At 41.7% G+C, this 18,406-nt stretch overlaps 3 protein-coding genes across 6 annotated transcripts in view; 1 reads left to right on the forward strand and 2 right to left on the reverse strand.

Annotated features, from left to right (window-relative positions):
* LOC130073045 (gastrula zinc finger protein XlCGF7.1-like) overlaps positions 1 to 18,406 on the forward strand; it is a 471,752-nt gene that overhangs the window by 65,482 nt on the left and 387,864 nt on the right. Inside the window, exon 4 of one of the 2 annotated variants that reach the window (XM_056238441.1) lies at positions 15,789 to 15,908. The exons of the other annotated variant lie outside the window; for it this stretch is intronic. Coding sequence (XP_056094416.1) covers positions 15,789 to 15,908 — 120 coding nt within the window. The remainder of the gene's footprint in view (positions 1 to 15,788; positions 15,909 to 18,406) is intronic. 2 annotated transcript variants of the gene reach the window in all.
* Positions 1 to 18,406, reverse strand: part of LOC130073057 (gastrula zinc finger protein XlCGF8.2DB-like) — a 154,058-nt gene that overhangs the window by 36,664 nt on the left and 98,988 nt on the right. The gene's annotated exons all lie outside the window — the stretch shown is intronic.
* LOC130073048 (sterile alpha motif domain-containing protein 3-like) lies at positions 977 to 6,807 on the reverse strand. 3 transcript variants are annotated; one of them, XM_056238451.1, is made up of 6 exons: positions 6,464 to 6,807; positions 2,824 to 3,616; positions 2,525 to 2,674; positions 2,013 to 2,174; positions 1,839 to 1,928; positions 977 to 1,330 (listed from the first exon to the last, which is right to left on the reverse strand). In XM_056238451.1, the coding sequence occupies exons 2-6, from the start codon at positions 3,598 to 3,600 to the stop codon at positions 1,001 to 1,003; spliced, it is 1,509 nt and encodes a 502-aa protein (XP_056094426.1). In that variant the 5' UTR covers positions 3,601 to 3,616; positions 6,464 to 6,807; the 3' UTR covers positions 977 to 1,000. The 3 variants fall into 3 exon arrangements, with proteins under 3 accessions (XP_056094426.1, XP_056094427.1, XP_056094425.1); XM_056238452.1 differs by having other exon boundaries at positions 2,824 to 3,045; positions 6,464 to 6,804; XM_056238450.1 differs by lacking the exon at positions 6,464 to 6,807 and adding an exon at positions 3,839 to 6,433.

Raw genomic sequence — 18,406 nt, forward strand, 5'->3', positions numbered from 1 at the left:
AACCTTTTAAAGGATTAGTTAACTTTAAAAAAAACTTTTGCTGATAATTTACTCACCCCCATGTCATCCAAGATGTCCATGTCTTTCTTTCTTCAGCCAAAAAGAAATTAAGGGTTTTGATGAAAACATTTCCAGGATTTTTCTCCATATAATGGACTTCAATGGGCACCAAACGGTTCAAGGTCCAAATGACAGTTTCAGTGCAGCTTCAAAGGGCTTTAAATGACACCAGACGATGAATAAGGGTCTTATCTAGCAAAACGATCGGTCATTTAAAAAATAAATAAAAAAGTTTAAGTTTTAAAAGCACAAATGCTCGCCTTGCTCTGTTCTGTGATCCGCGTTCGTGACTTTCGTTCGTGACCTTTTCAACGTAATTGCGATTCCCTGCGTATTACGTTACGTCATCAGAACGCGAATCACAGAACAGAGCAAGGCGAGCATTTGTGCTTATAAAACTTAAACTTTTGAATTTATTTTTGAAATGCCCGATCGTTTCGCAAGATAATACCCTTATTTATCGTCTGGTGTCATTTTAAGCCCTTTGAAGCTGCACTGAAACTCTCATTTGGGCCTTGGAACGTTTGGTGCACATTGAAACACATTATATGGAGAAAAATCCTGGAATGTTTTCATCAAAAACCTTAATTTCTTTTCGACAGAAGAAAGACATGGACATCTTGGATCACATGGGGGTGAGTAAATTATCAGCAAAAGTTTTTTTTAAAGTGAACTAATCCTTTAACATTAATCTCACAGATCCAGCTGACTTGTACCAAAAGCTGTCCTGAACCCCAAACACAAACAAACTAAAACTTCAGACTGCAGCTGGTTGTTTTCAAATATTTGAAACCTGAATACAGTATACTTAGACCCCATTATTTGAACAATATTCAGCCTTAAATGTATTCATTCCAACAAAAGCAAATGTATCGAGTCCAACAAAAAAAAATCAGGGCTCCTCTCCTGTTTCCAAACCTATTCTCGGGTGGGGCATGGTTTACAAATTATACCTCAGGAGCTTGTTTCGGATGCCGTGGACTCTGGCAGAGGCTTGATCTGGTTTGATCTTCATCACTACCCTCTGAAGGAACTCAAAGGAATACTTCATGGCTCGTGGATACTCAAGGTTCACGCAGTAGATGATCCCCAAAAGCATGGCAAAGCTCGATGGCACATCCTTGAAGTTGTGAAGCACAACAGTCCCCTCAACCACAACAGCCACATTGAAGACCTCATGTGGAAAGGCATCCTGGTTGTCACCTTCATAGCCTATCAACAGGCCAAGTTGCATCCCCTCCATGGCTTCAGCAAGAGTCTCACCATGGGCCTTGAAAAGCAGAAAAAATAGTGTGAATGTTTGGGTCAAGAATTACATGCTCTGCAAAGCTACTTAAGTCTCAGTGATCATAAAACTTTTCAGGCTAATAAAATAGTCTTCTTGGGCTTTCAGTTGTGAGTGTGCATGTTTGTAGGTGCAATGTTGGAAGGTTACTGCCAGGGTGAAAACTTCAGTGTCCTCTCAGATCTGGGGAAGTGTATGTTGCACTGGGTCCTCTCCCCATCACTATTCTACCGCTCCTTTCTCCTCCCCCAACATTGTTCTACCCCTCCCTCCTCCCATCACCACTTTTCCACCCAACCCTCGTCCACCCCATCACTATTCTGCCCCTCACTCCTCCCTGCATCATCACTATTTTGCTGCCATCAACACCCATGAGTGTATCTAATCCAATCTCTGTGTTAAAGGGCGTGTATGTGTGTGCGTGCAAGTGTATATGTGGGTGGGTGGGTGGGTTTGTATATGGGCTGTTATGCATGACAGAAAAACGTCTTACGTCACACATCCTGATGATGTCTGATGGCTCTTCTCTTAGGTACTGTGGCAGACCCAGCAGAGCAGCAGTCCTTCTCCTTTCGTTTGTGTCCTACAAGAAAAAAAAAAAGCAGTGTTGGGATTTTATTGCAAACATCTGGTGCCCAATTTTACAATTCTCAGCTTGTCTACTCACGTCTTTCTTCAGACAGTCCAAAATGGCTTTCAGTGCAGGCTTCTTTGCCGACTTTGTCGCAGCTTCGTACACTTCCAGCAGTCTTGGTGCCAGCTCATCAAGTCCGTCGAGGAACGACTCGAGAAGGTCTGTGCTTACGACTCTTTTGAACTCTGCCCGAACCTGAGGAGACAAAAAAGACAAAAAGGTTAAGAAATTAGAGAAAAAAAATTCAAAGCATAGAGTCACAATTTAGTAAGCTAAGGTTGTCTGTTGTCAAAGGCTTTCATCCACTCAGTAATATTAAACACAATCCTCTCACTTATCTGTATGGACATTCACGCCACCATTCAGAAAAAAAAGAAAAAAAAAACCCTGAAATTTTGAGGCAGCTGCTTAACTTTTGATTCTGAACAGACCACAGTATAGTATCAGACATCTCTCTAGTACTTCCTGGAGGGAAGCTAATACATTGATATCCAGTCATTGGATTAAGTGATTAATCTTAGGCTGAGTGTTGTCTATTGTTATACCTGTCTCTCACAGAACATGGCCGGCCATCTAGCTATGACATCCCCAATGAGAGGTTGATCCCCTACGTTCTCCTTTCTGCGCTTGGAGAACGTGGCAGACATCAGCTCATCTATCTGCTGGTAATCTGGTTCTTTTTTCAGCACTTCCACCTGAATTGGATTGCACAAGCACAAACGACACATACTAAGACAAAATATTAGGCAACACAGACACAAAAGCAAAGTGTAGGTAGTTAGTATTATATAGGCAGGTGTGTATGCAGTATGCAGTATGATGTGCATGTGTGTGTATGATGTACCTCCATCATCCTCCGCTTTTCTTCCATGTCTTCATCACTCAGTCCTTCAGGGGGATCTGGACAGTAGTGGACCTCGCCCTTCTTTGACTTCTTCATATGTGGTCCCTTGGCTTCTTCTCCTTTTCTTTTGTTGACCCTCACCTCTGGGCATCCAGCTGCACTTAACTTCTGTCGATAGTTTCCGAGCTTAAACTTCAGGCTGTGGAACCAGCCGTACCAACCCTTTCCACACCCTGGCTCTTTTAGACTGGGATGCTTCTCCACAAGCGCTTTGGCAACATTCTCATAGTGTTGCCTCTCAGGATAAGGACTAATCTTTGACATGCTGTCTGCAAGTGTGTCCAGGATATCAGTTTTCATACCTTTAGGAATCATCAGCACAGATCCATCTTTTGCATATCTTCCATTTGCTTCTTGCAGCGTGAGTTCAACATCATGTGAGAACTCTGGAATCGGGAAGGGCTCAGGCCAGTGCTGGGAGTCAGATTCCCCACTACTGAGAGATGGAAGGCTGGCTGTATCCAATGTGGAATCCGAGCAAGCTGCGTCAGTTGTGAACAACACTTTCAATGTTGCTCTCTCCTCAGGAAGGTCTCGGATGTCGGTCAAATTGGTCAGCTGATCCTTGAACGCAGGGTCCTCAAATTGTAAAATAAATCCACCTCTCAGGCCAAGGTTTGCACGCAACACCTGGCACAGTGCTTCAACACTAGGGGGGGTGATTTCGATGGAAAGGCGCCTGATATCCATCTCAGAGAGGACAACTCGCAGCAGCATCGTGGATCACTTCGGCCTGAAATTGGAGAAGAAAAAATGTTTAATTCATTGTATACATAGAAACAAATGGTTAATACTGAAAAGATTTGGAAAACACTTCAAGAGGGTCAAATATTTTGGATCAGGCTGTTAAATTATATTTTGCAGGACACCCAACACCTGGGTTGCTCCTAGAGAGATTTGGGAAACATTGCAAGAGGGTTAATACTTCTACATCAGTAGAAAAACACAAACTTACAGCAGCCTTAATTCAGCAAGAATGTTCTAGGAGTGGTTAACAGGCGACCCTGGACAGGGTATGACACAAGTGGCATGTAGTCATTGAGATCCTCTGGTTTCACCAAGAGACACTCAGCAGGACTTTTCTTCACAAGATGGTAACTCCTCAAATGCTCCACATAGTAAGTCGAAAAAGGTTCAACAAAGAAACAAACATGACCAGCCAGCACAATGCATATTTCCAAAATCCTTGCGAAGTTGGGTAGTCCACTTGTTCTTCCAACAGAAAGTATCATTCCCTTTGAATACTGCGTTCCGTTTAAGAAGACATTAGGGGTCAGTCCAACTGTGTCAACATCATTGAATCTATTCAAGATCGCTTGTTTAAGACCACCATCCAAGACTCCCAGGCACACATCAGTCACTTTTGCTGTCTCAATCTCAGGCTTGAAAATGCTGGGCATTTCAAAATAATATGCCAGCATAAGTTGGTGTCTTGAGGCAAGGGTAAGCAGAATGTTTTTAAAGTTATTGGCATCACGCACTACCTTCTTAAAGAAAGAATGCTTAGCCTCAAACCTGATTGTCCAACACTCTATTAAGGGTCCAAATCTTTGAATAAGGCAAGGATAATGTTCAATAAAGTGATGTTTGGGGCGCAATTTGTAATCCGGGAAAACTGTCAGTAGTAACTGTCTATGATCCGATATTTTGGACTGCAAATAACACAGTGAGTCTTCTGTGTGATATGGAGTCGCTAAGAGCTCAACCAAGTCTTTCAGCTCAAGGATTACTTCCTATGTTTGATCCCCTTCTGGAACACGGTGGCCGATGATGAGGGTAAGGAAACGCACAAGACTCCAATTTTCGTGGCCGTTACCACCTACAGTTCCACTCTTTTGAAAAGTTGAAGGAATTTTCTGAGGACAATTTTTCTTATCTGAGAATTTAAAAGGGAAGCTCTGTATTTCACTATTAAGCTCTTCTAATGTGAAATACTTCTTTGAAATCAAATCTGCAAGGCACAGACTTAGTTCTACAGGCACAATCCCTTCCAGCACATCGTGTAAAAAATCAGGTGGAAAGCCTGTGCATGTGTGAAAACCTGTCAGGCTGTTGAGAGGGCAGTCTCGTTTCACACCATCAACAGATGCAAGGTCCCTCTGCTTCAAGACATTTACAGCTTCATCAAATGATTCTGGTGACCTTAAAACAAAGTTCCCAGTTCTAACATCACACGTTTGTATGTCTTGATGACTGGCTAGACAAAACCTACAAAACTTTTCAACATTAAAAGACTCTTGGAATCCACCTACGGAATGTGCTGCCAAGTTGTCAGCAGCAACGAACAAGATGGTGCCTTTAACATTACACCCTAGTTTCTCTACAAACACACCTACTGTTTCAAGACATTTAATATCTTCAATCAGTGGATTCAAAACACGATCATAACCATAAATCCTGACATGCTCCACCTTGCACAGTAAAGCAAGCTAGATTGATGACAATGCTGACTTGTATCTAGAGGGTAAATTGCCAATAACCCAATACACACCACAGACTTTATGTTTTTTTTTTGATGTGCCCAATGGATTGCAGATTTCAAAGTCGTCAATATACAAAGTAATAGCTACAGTTAGTTCTTGACCTGAGAGGATTCCATTCGATTTATAGAAGTCACCATCCAGAAAAGACTTGTAGAAGCCAGACTGTCCAACAGGTTTGTTTTTCCCCAGTGCTTGCGGTACCTCTTCTTTTTTAAGAAGATCTGAAAGTAACTTTAGAATAGGAATATAGATAACAGTATGAAACTTTTCTTGTCTGTTCAAAAGATATTCGACAGGTTCAATGACACTAAAGTTCTTTTTGTAAAATAACTGTCTTTTGTAGTCTGTGCCTAAAGATCCTTCTCTTGAAAGGAAATTAAGTGGGTTAGCACTTTGAAATAGTTCGGTCAAGGATGTCAAACAATCCTCAGATGTGCAATTATGCTTCCCCAAAACATTCTCAATTGACCCCCTGGTTATCTGTCCAGCACATTTTCCAATATCAAACAAATCATCCACAATTTCTTGAATCGCAGACTTTGACACATGAAGGACGGCTTGCAGTCGAAGGAAAAGGGATGCAATTCTGCGCTCAACTGACTTCTGTGTAGGCTGTGAGTCAGGTTCAGTCACTGAAACATCGGGTGACTCTAAATCAAAGTTATCCTGTTCATCATTGACAGAAGCTTGACTTTGACAATGAATAATAAGTTCAGGTTTGAAATTATTGAATGTAGAAGACAGATGATATCGGCTTCTGTGAGCAGTAAAAGTCAAGGCTACTCTAGATGTAAAAGAGCAACCCACAAATGGGCAATTCACAGTCTCTCTTTTTATCAAATGTCTCTTTAAATGAAGAAAATAATGTTTGATATTGCTTGGCGCTGAAAAAGTACAAAGTTCACAACGAAGTTTAGCAATGGGACTGGTTCCTTGTTTGTGGTCCGTCAAATGTTTTAAAAGTTCCACATGGGATTGGAAGACGGTAAGACAATTCGGGTAAATACAACTAAACCCTGTTCTTCCACGTCCATGCTTGTCCTTGTAATGATTCACTATAGTCTTTTGAATGTACGAGGCAAAATTGCAAAACTTACAAGTCCACTTCATCAAATGAGTAGCTGAGCCTGGTAATCATAAAACACCTGAAACACACAAAACAGAAGAAAAGTTTTAGCTGCTAAGTGATGTGAATTGCAAAAATGAACAAGAGCACATTTCTAGTCAAGTCTAACTAACAAATTGGATGTATGAATTGTTGGATTGCTCTTTAGCACTAGCTAACGCAACCGATGTTCTGTAGTAAGAAACAATAATGAGCTTGCAGCAACCGAGCGGCTGCTAATAATCGAGCACTAAGTTAGTTCGTAAGTATTGCCGCCATGATCAACAGGCAGCTAACGTTACTCAACTCGCACTGGCAAGCGGACCCCAGCAAGAACAACCGCCTCAGCGGTTCTCCAAAATTATTTTGCAGCACTGGGCATGAACATACACTACTGTTCAGATTTTTAATGTTTTTAAAAGAAGTATCTTCTGCTCACCAAGGCTGCATTTATTTGATTAAAAATACAAACAAAAACAGTAATATTGTGAAATATTATTCCAATTTAAAACAGCTGTTTTCTATTTCAATATATTTTAAACTGTAATTCATTTCTGTGATCAAAGCTAAATTTTCAGCATCATTACTCCAGTCTTCAGTGTCACATGATCCTTCAGAAATCAGTATAATGTGAGGATTTAATGCTCAAGAAATATTCTTTATTATTATCAAAGTTGAAAACAGTTGTGTACAATTTTTTTTTCAAAATTCTTTGAATAGAAAGTTCAAAAGAACAGCATTTAAAATGGAATATTTTCTTACATTATACATGTCTTTACTGTGACTTTTGATCATTTAACTCATCCTTGATGAATACAAGTATTGACTTATTTTATTTCTTTCCCTCAAAAATAAAATACAAATTATTACTGACCCCAAACTTTTGAACGTTAGTGTTTAATGTTACAAAAGCTTTAGATTTCAGATAAATGCTGTTCTTTTTAACTCTGTTCATCAAAGAATTTTGAAGAAAAAAAATTGCACACAACGGTTTTCAACATTGATAATAATAATTAATGTTTCTTGAGCATCAAATCCTCATACTGATTTCTGAAGGATCATGTAACACTGAAGACTGGAGTAACTGTTAATGATGCTGAAAATTTAGCTTTGATCCCAGGAATAAATTACAGTTTAAAATATAATAAAATAGAAAACAGCTGTTTTAAATTGGAATAATATTTCACAATATTACTGTTTTTGTTTGTATTTTTAATTTAATCAAATAAATGCAGCCTTGGTGAGCAGGAGATACTTCTTTTAAAAACATGATACAACATCTGACTGACCCCAAACTTTTGAACGGTAACGTTAACGTTAGTGTATTTGGCCTTGACATACGCAATATCAGAAATGGCGTTTTCTACAACATTTTACAAAGTTTACAATGAAAACTGGTATCGTCTCAGATAAAGCTTTATCAACCGTCTCTGACTGAACGAAAAGACTGCTAGCAAACGTGTTCGAACTAACGTTACGGTCGCTGAAATGTGCCTCGCAGTTGTTGCACATATCAAAAGCTAACTAACGTTAATCCCGTTATTGGCTTCATCAACTCACATTATTAATATCTACAAAACATGAACACTTACCAATAGCGAACTTGTTCACGCCAATCCGATTCGTCTTGTCTGACAGGCACCCGGGCGATTGAAGTTTGATTGCTTGACTGTTGCTTGATGGCGCGTAAACTAGTTCGTCTCGTGGCTTCGTCGGTAGTCTCCCCCCTCCCCCGCACATGTGCAAAGAGCTGTCCTCCATTCAATCTGCAACACGCCAAAGACTTGTACCCCACTCAATTTAAAATGGCAAGTTAATTCAGGCACCTGGAATTTGTGATGAATTGAAGTAACTTATGAACTTAAATTGGAAAATTGAAAACTCAAACAATTGAGTTGAAATTTAATAACACATTATTTCATGTCTGAGTGAATGACATATAGGTTTTTGATACACCGTCTGGTGCACCTGGACATATCATCAGTGATGTAACCTAGGATCACGGGGGGTTTCGGGTCTTTCAACAATCAGACCCCCTCCCCTAGGCGACCCAGCCGGGGTGATCAAGTCCCAGCTTATGTCCAGGTAGCGCTACTAGCCTACATGCCATGCCTCTCCTCTCTTGATCCATAGCCACCTTGATGCTACTTCTGCAGCATCAGTGGCCAACTTGATGGCCCTTCGCTGACTCGCCCCTGTGATGCCAAGCATTTTGTAGGCCCTGCAGAGGGAATGGCCCACAAACCCTCGACATCCCACTTCGACAGGTTGGCATATTGCCCGCCACCCATTGCTCCGGCAACCCTCCACAAGCTGGGAGTACTTTGCCCTCTTTCTTTCGTTGGCCTCCTCCATACGGTCCTCCCAAGGCACTGTTAACTCTAAGAGGATTACCTGCTTGGAGGCCTCTGAGGTGAGCACAATGTCAGGCCTTAATTTTGTTATGGCAACTGCTTCAGGAAACTTCAGCTGCTTGCCCAGATCAACTGCCAGCTCCCAGTCGCGCGCCGTTGCCAACAGGCCAGAGGAGGTACCCCGGGCAGCTGGTGTTAACTTCTCCCCAGCTCTGACAAAGGCTGTGGTCTTCACTGGGCGAAGGCTCTTGCTGTGGCTAATTCCACTGCAGATAGAATCCGGCTTTTAGGACCTGGTCATGCCGCCAACGGTAACGCCCTTCGCCCAGGGCTTTTGGACAGCAGCTCAGGATGTGTTCCAACGTTCCTCTCCTCTGGTAGAGGGGGCATGCTGGTGTCTCCACCTTTCCCCAGGAGAAGAGGTTGGATGGACTTGGCAACACGTCATAGACCGCCTGGATCAGGAATTTTATCCTGTAGGGTTCAGCCTTCCAAAGCTCAGTCCATGTGACTTTGCGCTCCACTGTTCGCTCCCATCTTGTCCAGGCGCCCTGTTGCCGCATCCCAGCCATCTGGCAAGCTCGCTTCTCCTCAACTCCTGCACGCACCTCCTCCAGGATCAGGGACCTCCTCTCTTTCCCTTCTGCCTTGTCGTAACGAGGAGTTCTTCTGCTTCCCAGGCCAGCTCTCCCATGTGCCACTGAGCCCACCAACACCCTTTGCCGTAGCCTTGACTCTGCGTCGTCCACTGCCACGGCAGCCCTCCACTTCCGCCCTGTCCTGACCTCAATCCCAGCCTGGGCAACCTTTGGATCACTGGAATCCCGATACTGTAGGACCTCCCTGGACCGCGTCACCATGAACTCCTCGCTCAGGCTGCTCATGGGAAGCTTCAGCTTGTTGTTCTGCCCATATAGTGCGATGCTGCTCAGGCTTCGAGGCAGTCCCAGCCATCTGCGCAGAAACCTGCTAATCCTCATCTCAAAGCCTTCCACCGTTGAAATGGGGACTTCATATACCAGGAGGGGCCAGAGGATCAGAGGGAGGATGCCGTGCTGGTAAATCCAGGCCTTGAACTTGCCAGGAAGGCCAGACTTGTCCACCGCGGCCAGCCAGGTCTCCAGGTCTTGGTTGGTCGCTTTTGTGGAAGCTGCGTCTCTCAGGCTACAATTGAACACCTTCCCCAGGCTCTTCACAGGTTCCTCTGTCAGTGATGGTATCTTGGTGGTGCCAAGTAAGAAGTGGAACTTGTCAGTGACCTTCCCTTTCATCAGCACGAGGGACCTTGACTTAGCCGGCTTGAAGTTCATGCGAGCCCAGGACATCAGCTCCTGAAGGCCGTTCAGGATCCACCTGCAGCCTGGGACAGATGTTGTGGTCACTGTCAGGTCATCCATGAAGGCTCGGATGGGTGGCTGTCTAACTCCAGACTTCGAGAGGGGCCCCCTACAGTGCTCCGCAGATTTCACCAGCATGTTCATGGCGAGTGCAAAAAAGATGACTGAGATTGTACAGCCAGTGATGATTCCCTTCTCAAGCTTGTGCCAGTCTGAGGTTGTTGTTCCGGAGGAGACTCTCACATGGAAGTTGGTATAGTAGTCCAGGATGAGGTCTCTGAACTTCTTCGGGGTATGATGCCGGTTCAGTGCCTCTTCGACCAGTTTATGGGGTATGGATCCATAGGCATTTGCGAGGTCCAGCCACAGCACAGCCAGGTCCCCCTTGTTCTCCCTGGCTTCCCTGATAAGCTGAGTGACCACACCTGTATGCTCCAGACATCCAGGTACCTCTGGGATTCCTCCCTTCTGGACTGCTGTATCGATGTAGGCTGAAGAAAATCTTTCCTTCAACGCTCAGCAGTGAGATGGTCCGGAACTGCTCGATCTTCTGAGATTTCTCCTCCTTCGGGATCCAAAAACCCTCTGCCTGTCTCCACTGGTCTACTACCTTTCCCTTCCTCCAAATCACCTTAAGGATCTTCCAGAGTCTGTGGAGCAGTCTTGGACAGTTCTTATAAACCTTATACGGTACTCCACTGGGCCCTGGAGCGGAGTTTGCCCTTGCCCTTCTAACCACCTCCTGGATCTCCTTCCAGCCTGGCTCTTTCCCGTTTAAAGCGGTTTACCGCTATACCGCGGGAATATCTTGCTTTTGAACCGCGGTTAGAAAAAATCCATACCGCCCCAGCCCTAGCTGTGACGGGTATGAAAGCGAGGCTGTGAGGGAAAGACTTGCTGTGTTTTCAGTGGCATCTGCTGTGAAAAGCTGAATAAAGCTCCTAGATCACTAATAATTTTCCACAACTCATATTGTCTGTAGTTTTGTGACTATTGAAACCTCTGAAAGATGTTTTTGCAATGTTTCATCAGCAGAACAATCCAAAATACATTAAATAACAGTACACTGAAGAGATGAATGTCTATCCTTTACGGCCTTGCTTTCATTCTTGTAAAAAATGAAAGATGGCGCTGCTGTGAATAAGGTCTATATACAGCGCTGCAGAGATCATGTATTTTTGACAACTCTTTCAGTCTTTATTTAAAAACATTTTCCCTGTATTTTTGTGTCAGAATTGTTTGCAAAAGTGTGATTATAAACAGAACGAGGCTGTGAAATTGCGCAGACTCTGAACGACATAATCGGCAACGACCGTTACTGGGAAACTTTGGCTTAATTTTTCTACAGTGGAAGAAGCTGAGACGCGCTGTCCGTCTTTTTACAGTCTGTGTTGTGAAAGTAACTAGTGAGTAGATGTAGTTTACCTTTTGGATGTGATGTTTAATATCCACTGACAACCTCTGTAGTCCCACTTCTCTACAACCGCCTTATTCTAGACAAGTAAAAGCTTTAACAAAATCACAAGCAGGTATTACTGATAATGTTGTAGAAAATAATGTGTTTACATCTTAAGCTTGTGTTAATCACAGACTTTCAAAAACTTGACATATTTTGGATTCTTTTTACAAGAATATCCCGTCCAGTGACTGTCTAAAAAGAGATATTCCTCATCACTAGGGTTGGGCATCGAGAACTAGGGCTGCAACGATTCGTCGACGTTGGCGAAAAAATCGATAATAGAAATAGTCGACAATGAATTTCATTGTCGAAGTTGTCGCCAGACATGTTTTTTCCGACCGAGGCATCTCTTCATTAACGTTACAATCTCTGCCGAGAGTCGCACATGCGCATTAGCTTCTCTGCTGAACGATAACATACAGAAATGGCGGCGTCCAACGCAGCAGCTGCGCGTACCAAAACATCTAAAGTTTGGGAGCATTTTAGCCTGGATACGGCGAATAAAAAGATTACCTGCATGGTTTGCAAAGCAGTCCTTGCGTATCACGGCAGCACCTCGGTGATGCACGAACATTTAAAGAGAAAGCACGTCGGACAGTTGAATGAAACTTGTTTGACTCGCCTCGGTAAGATTTAAATAACATGGAAGCCAATACATTTTGTTTTGGATGTACATTATACATTTTATAAGCGTATTTTCGGTAAAAAAAAAAAAAAAAAGTTTTAGTTTTATTGCTGCTAATGTGCCTGCCCCTGGTTTACAGGAAGAAAATGTTTACTTGATTTTAATTTATTTTTTCTTATAAAACAAATGTGCCTGTCCTTTATAAAAATGATTCTTAAAAATGTCTTTATTTATGTATTTATGTCTATACTGACCGAGCACTGTGCCTAATTGGTTTTAGACAGGGCATGTTTATTTACTTTTAGTATGAATCGGCCTATCAGCAGCAAAGTTCAATAAAATATACATTTTTCATTAAAGTACCCCCTTCTTTCTTGTGTTTACTATCATTTTCCACAGAATTAAAGCAATCTCATGCTAAATTTTAGAAAAATTTAATAATTATTCGATTAGTCGACTAATCGTTTCAATAGTCGGTGACTAGTCGACTATTAAAATAGTCGTTAGTTGCAGCCCTATCGAGAACCGGTTCCGACTTGGAACCGTTTAAAAAATAACAATGCCATTGGAATCGTTTAGAAAAATGTTTTCGATTCCGATCATCGGTTCCAAACGTGCAAGTTTTGGTCCATAGTGGCCACCGGATTTCTGGAAGTGCTCGCCTCGCCCGCTTGTTCTGTTGCAGCCATGGAGCACAGTAAGCGGCACTCAAAAGTGTGGCTTTATTTCACCTCAAAAAACCTGGGTCGGCACAGTGATTTTCATTTCACTTGAATAAATATACATATATGGTTTGCGTGTGTACGTAATTGGTCCAGTGGCAGAATTTTTGCCACGCGTGTCACAGGTTCTGGGTTCTAATCTGTACTGGTATAGTATTTTTTTTCTCATCAAAACCGAATATGTTCATCAGTGGTTGTATATCAAGCAGGGAAACGTTAGTGTGCAATTTGTTTTGTGATTTCACTGGAACGAATATAGAGTCTCCGCAACGGATTGAAGCGCAACGAGCACTTTGATCACTTGATTTAAAAAACAACACATTTTAGCAGTAGATCGCATTCTATTTAACAAAAGAACTAAATTAATGCTCTGCTAGTTAACTGGAGATGATTTATTTATTTGTATTGGTACGTCCGTGCCGCGAGATGTTTTTGTTGAGGACAATATCAACGAAAAAGTGGTGGGGACATGTCCCCCGCAAATTACGTCTATGCCTGCATGGTGTACAAATTAACAAGGAGTGTAGTGTGTTCGACGTGCTGCGCAGGTCCACTGTCTCGTCCTCCTCGGGCAACCCTGCGCTAACCAACGTAACGTTACCACGTCACAATCAGGTAAGTGATTGTAGTGTAACAAAGCACTTGACCAATCTGCTAATTGTGGTGAACAACAACAACATTACTGAAATTATTTTTTCCCTCGTAGATGAATGTAGCATTATGCAAATTCCCCACGCTAGTAGCAATCCTAATATTACTTTTTAGCCTATACATGTCCAGAGAGTACAGACCAGAGTGCAAGTTCTGCAAATCTGTTTTTTGGTCTGGTGCAGAGGCATTCCTAATTTTCTCCCACATGGGCTGCAGCTCCCAAAACTAAAATCAAAATAAAATGTTCCTCTGTGAAATGAGCTTGTGACATGTTTTGACTCCACCCCTCAAAGAATCGGAATCGAGAATCGAAAAGAACCGAAGTCGAAAGGAAGAATCGGAAACATGTAGGGCATCATTATGTCAGAGCTGGGCAAAGGCTCAGGTGGAGGAAAGTTCAGTAGGCCCTGGTCCATTGCTTTGGTCAGAGTGTGCAAACAGTAGCCTGACTACGTCAGACTTCGTACTTCCGCTCAATTTCAGTTCGCTTCTGTACTCAGTCTGAGATAGCGACATGTCTCTCAGTTTTCCTCCGGCCTGAAAACAGCCGGCCAATCGACGAACAGAGGGCGGGCTGAGAGCCGTGACGTAGACGCTAAGCACCGAGTTAAAGATTGCATTTTAGGTTAGGGAAATCGAAAACGACCGCGGATACGGAGATACGGGATGCAATTCGCTCTGTTGTGGAGAATATTCCTGGCATTTGCAAACTGAAGCCCGAACAAGAAGAGTGGTTGTTAAACATTTTGTATGGAGGTGATGTCGTGGCCCTACTCCCGACAGGTTTTTTTTTTTCTCTGTCTCTTTTATCTGTCGAGCTCGAACTGGCACCCTTTTGACAGGTCAGTGTCTCCTTTCTTTTCCAGGTCTTAAATATTGCCATGTCATGCTGTAATCTTGCAAATAAGTTGCAGCATTTCCGACAGACTCGAGATGAACAAAGAGCTGTGTTTGACAGAACTAATCCTAATTTTGAGTTGGCTGCAAATATTTTCTTGTTTCTCTCTACTGTCAAATATTAGTTTAGAGGCCCTGATTGTACTGTGGATGCGTAGATTTACTTCACATAATCTGCAAAAGTCGTTCACAGCCATGTTCACTCCGGTATTTCGCTCGATGGTTTCGTTTTCGCATCATACATGTGTTTACAGTGGAAGTTCGATGCGGCTGAGCTGGGTGCATAACACACGTCATAACCAAACGTTATGTGATTGGCTTACGGGTAACCAATGATTTTATACTTCAGACAAGCGTACCTTGGGTACCCACACTTGCATAGGTGCCCTTGTAGTTGTGGTAAAGACTGGCACTTTTTTTGTTGGAGGCTGTATGTGAATATGCTTTCCATCGAGTGCCCCAAGCCAATGTGGAAACTGCCATTTCCTAGCAAAATCCTGAGATATTGACCACCATTCTTCCTCCGTTGATGGTGTCTACAACAATAGGGGGAAAAGAACAGTGGTTGGGAGTTGATTTAAGAATCATAATTATTGTCACAGTCACAAGACCAACCAAATTGGATAGCCATCCTTTTGTGGTGCAAAGAGCATATCACTAAAAACATTAAAAAAAATGTCTAAACATAAACTAGGGATAAAATAACACAGCATACAAATATATATATATAGGTTTAAAGAAAGTTTAGTTACTATTGTTATATTAAACTTTGTATTGAACTTTAAACTGTTATATTATGAACAAACTAGTTTCAATTAATTGTCAAGATTGACGTTTTATTGAAATACAATATAGTCACAATCTATTCTATTTTCTCTTCTAAATTAGTTTATTTCTGTCATTGGTTTGCATTATGTATGCTTGTTGATTTAATATGTGCACTTATGTTATTTATAGTTTTTTTTTCTATTTATCTATCTAATAATTTATCTAATAATTTGTCTAATACATTTATTTTTCATTTAAACTTAAAATACATGATTTTTTTTGTTGAAGTTTTTTGTTGAAGTTTGTTGTTTCATATATTGTGTCCTGATGTCTCAAAAATATCATGGGAAAACATTTACACCTGAATAATCTCGAGTGATTGTAAGTGTGATGATCATCTGCTAAATGAGCAACAACGACCACAATTCACTCCTTCAGTCAGTGAAGCTCCCACAGCCGTTCATGAGAGTTTAAATGCTGGGGAATATTCCCATCTTCCCACAGGAGAAGAAGAAGCAAGCAGGAGGAATTACTCCAGGAGAAACTACGGACATACTATTGTAAAGATGGAGATTAAGGAAGAACCCTGCAGAATAAAAGATGAAGATACAGAGGAACAAATAGGTTGGTGTTTTCCTTCATTCTCTTTAATGACTGATGAGGAACATTAAGATGAAAACTGAAAAAAAGGACTAAATGTTTTGCTTTATTGTGACTAAATTAGTGTATTTATTGTTGTAATTTCTTTATTTGAATTTTTGAAAACTTGATGTTTTGATTTTAGACCCGATGGAAATGAACGAAGACAAACAACATCAGTTTCAAAAACCTCAGCATTTCAAAAATGAATATGTAAACACAGTCATTCAACAGACCGAAAAGTGTTTCACACAAAAACGAGCTCGAAAAACTGGAGAAGGATCTTTCACCTGCTCTGAGTGTGGAAAGACTTGCACACAAAAATCAGGCCTTGAGAGACACAAGAGAATTCACACTGGAGAAAAACCGTTCACATGCTCTCAGTGTGGAAAGAGTTTCACTCAGAGCAGTAATCTCAGAGATCATCTGCGCCGTCACTCTGGATTGAGATCATTCAGCTGTGATCAGTGTGATAAAACATTTGTTGTGTTATCAAACTTAAGAAAACACCTTATAGTTCATACTGGTGTGAAGTCTCACTTTTGTTCTTTTTGTGGAAAAAGTTTTTTACGACTACAGCCTTTAAAAGAGCATGAGCGTATTCATACTGGTGTGAGACCTTATGTGTGCTCTGACTGTGGGAAGACCTTCACTACATCCACCCACTTAAAAAAACACCAGAGTTCACACTGGAGAGAAACCGAAAACAAGTGTTCACACTGTGGAAAGAGATTCACCGAATCATCTAGTCTATGATATCATGAGAGGAAGCATTTCCCGAAGTCGTGTAAGTGAGCAAAGTTCACATTCACGTCCATGATTTACAAATATTGTACTTACAAATAAATTGACACTCAGATTGTTTTAATAGCGTGATTAAATCTAAGGGTTAAATTAGTAGTGAAGTTTGAATCTGGTGATAGTTTGATCAAGAATTGGCCTTCTCTTTTCTCAACCACTGTAACATGATTTATAATGATATGATTCAACTTTACTGAACATCAAACACTTGTTTTGCATTAAAATATTTCTAAAGTTTTTTCTGGTGAACTGGTGAGATTCATTTTTTTTCTTTCTGTTTTTACTTTAAGGTGTCCTATAATGTCCCTTTTTACCAGATGTAAAATCTCTGACATATCAGATTGTGTATGTGAAGTTGTAGCTCAAAATACCCAACAGATCCTTTTTTATAGCATGTTAAAATTGTCACTTTATGAGGGTGAGCAAAAAGCGCTGTTTTGTGTGTGTCCCTTTAAACTTCTAAATTCCCTTAGAAGTCGCAGGGCGGGGGCCCTTAGAAGTCACCGAGCTCAAGTCAAAAGTCCGTCTCCACCCCCCCCCCCCCCCCCCAGCAAGATGGTTTGTACCCAGGCCCCATTGGGTACTACACCCCTGTGACATGCTATTGCATTTGTGTGACGTACAGTATTGCAATAAATGTGAAAAGTAGGGTTAGACGGCTTGAGCAGAATCACAACTGTGCTTTACTACAACAACTCTTTCTCTTCTCTAAAGCAGCCCAACATGGCCTCACGCCCTTTATTGAGTGTTCCCGGGGCGGGGTTTGTGTAAATTTGAGGGTTAGTGATGTCATCAACCCATGAAGAAGCTCGTTGTAGTCAAGTCACTTTTATTTATAGCTATAGCGCTTTTTTCAAAGAAGCTTTACAGAGATAACATGAAAATATTGCAATAAAGTTTGTTTCCTGAAGAAAAAAGCAACACAGTCTAGCTTATGTAAGTTCAGTGATGGTTTGTTGTACAAAAGTTACTAATCTAGTTCATTTATATATATAGCCGCTCTGGAGAAAACACTGACGTCATCGTTCAGCTCAGTTCAGTTCTCGTATAATGGTGTCAATGCAGGCAGATCAATAATATTGTTTAATATTCAATGCAATGTCCCCAAATAAGCAAGCTAAAGGCAACAGTGTCAAAGAACCCAAACTCCATCAGTGATAGAGTGGAGAAAAAATATTGGGAGAAATCAGACTCAGTCGCTCAGTTCTCCTCTGGCCAATGTATGAACAGTGTATGATTATGATTCAGGCAGCATTACAGGTCAGAACATTCAGAATATTATCCAGTTCCATCTGGTTTAAGATCGGAGTCATGCCGGTAAGGAAAGGAGTTTGTTGAGGATCAGTGCCGGTGGCTGTCGTGTTGATGAGGCCTTCACAGGGGAGAGTCTAGTTGGCAATCTCTGCTGACACTTCAGGGATGCGTTGTGGTCGTGTCTAGGTGCAGGTCCACCATCTGATCTGGATACGGCCCGGATCCGGCTGATGACAGTAAACCTCGAAAAAAAAAACAGAAAGACTAACATTAGCGTAGATGCCATTCTTCTTGCTTCCCCGGACAATGTTAGGATTGTTCCAGAGTTTTGGTGCTAAATAGGAAAAGGATCTACCGCCTGCAGTCGATTTTGATATTCTAGGTATTATCAACTGGCCAGAATTTGGAGATCGCAATAGACGTGAAGG

This window comes from Rhinichthys klamathensis, unplaced genomic scaffold (genome assembly GCF_029890125.1).
Source record: "Rhinichthys klamathensis goyatoka isolate OS25496 unplaced genomic scaffold, OSU_Roscu_1.1 h1tg000523l_1, whole genome shotgun sequence".
Classification (NCBI taxonomy): Eukaryota; Metazoa; Chordata; class Actinopteri; order Cypriniformes; family Leuciscidae; genus Rhinichthys; species Rhinichthys klamathensis.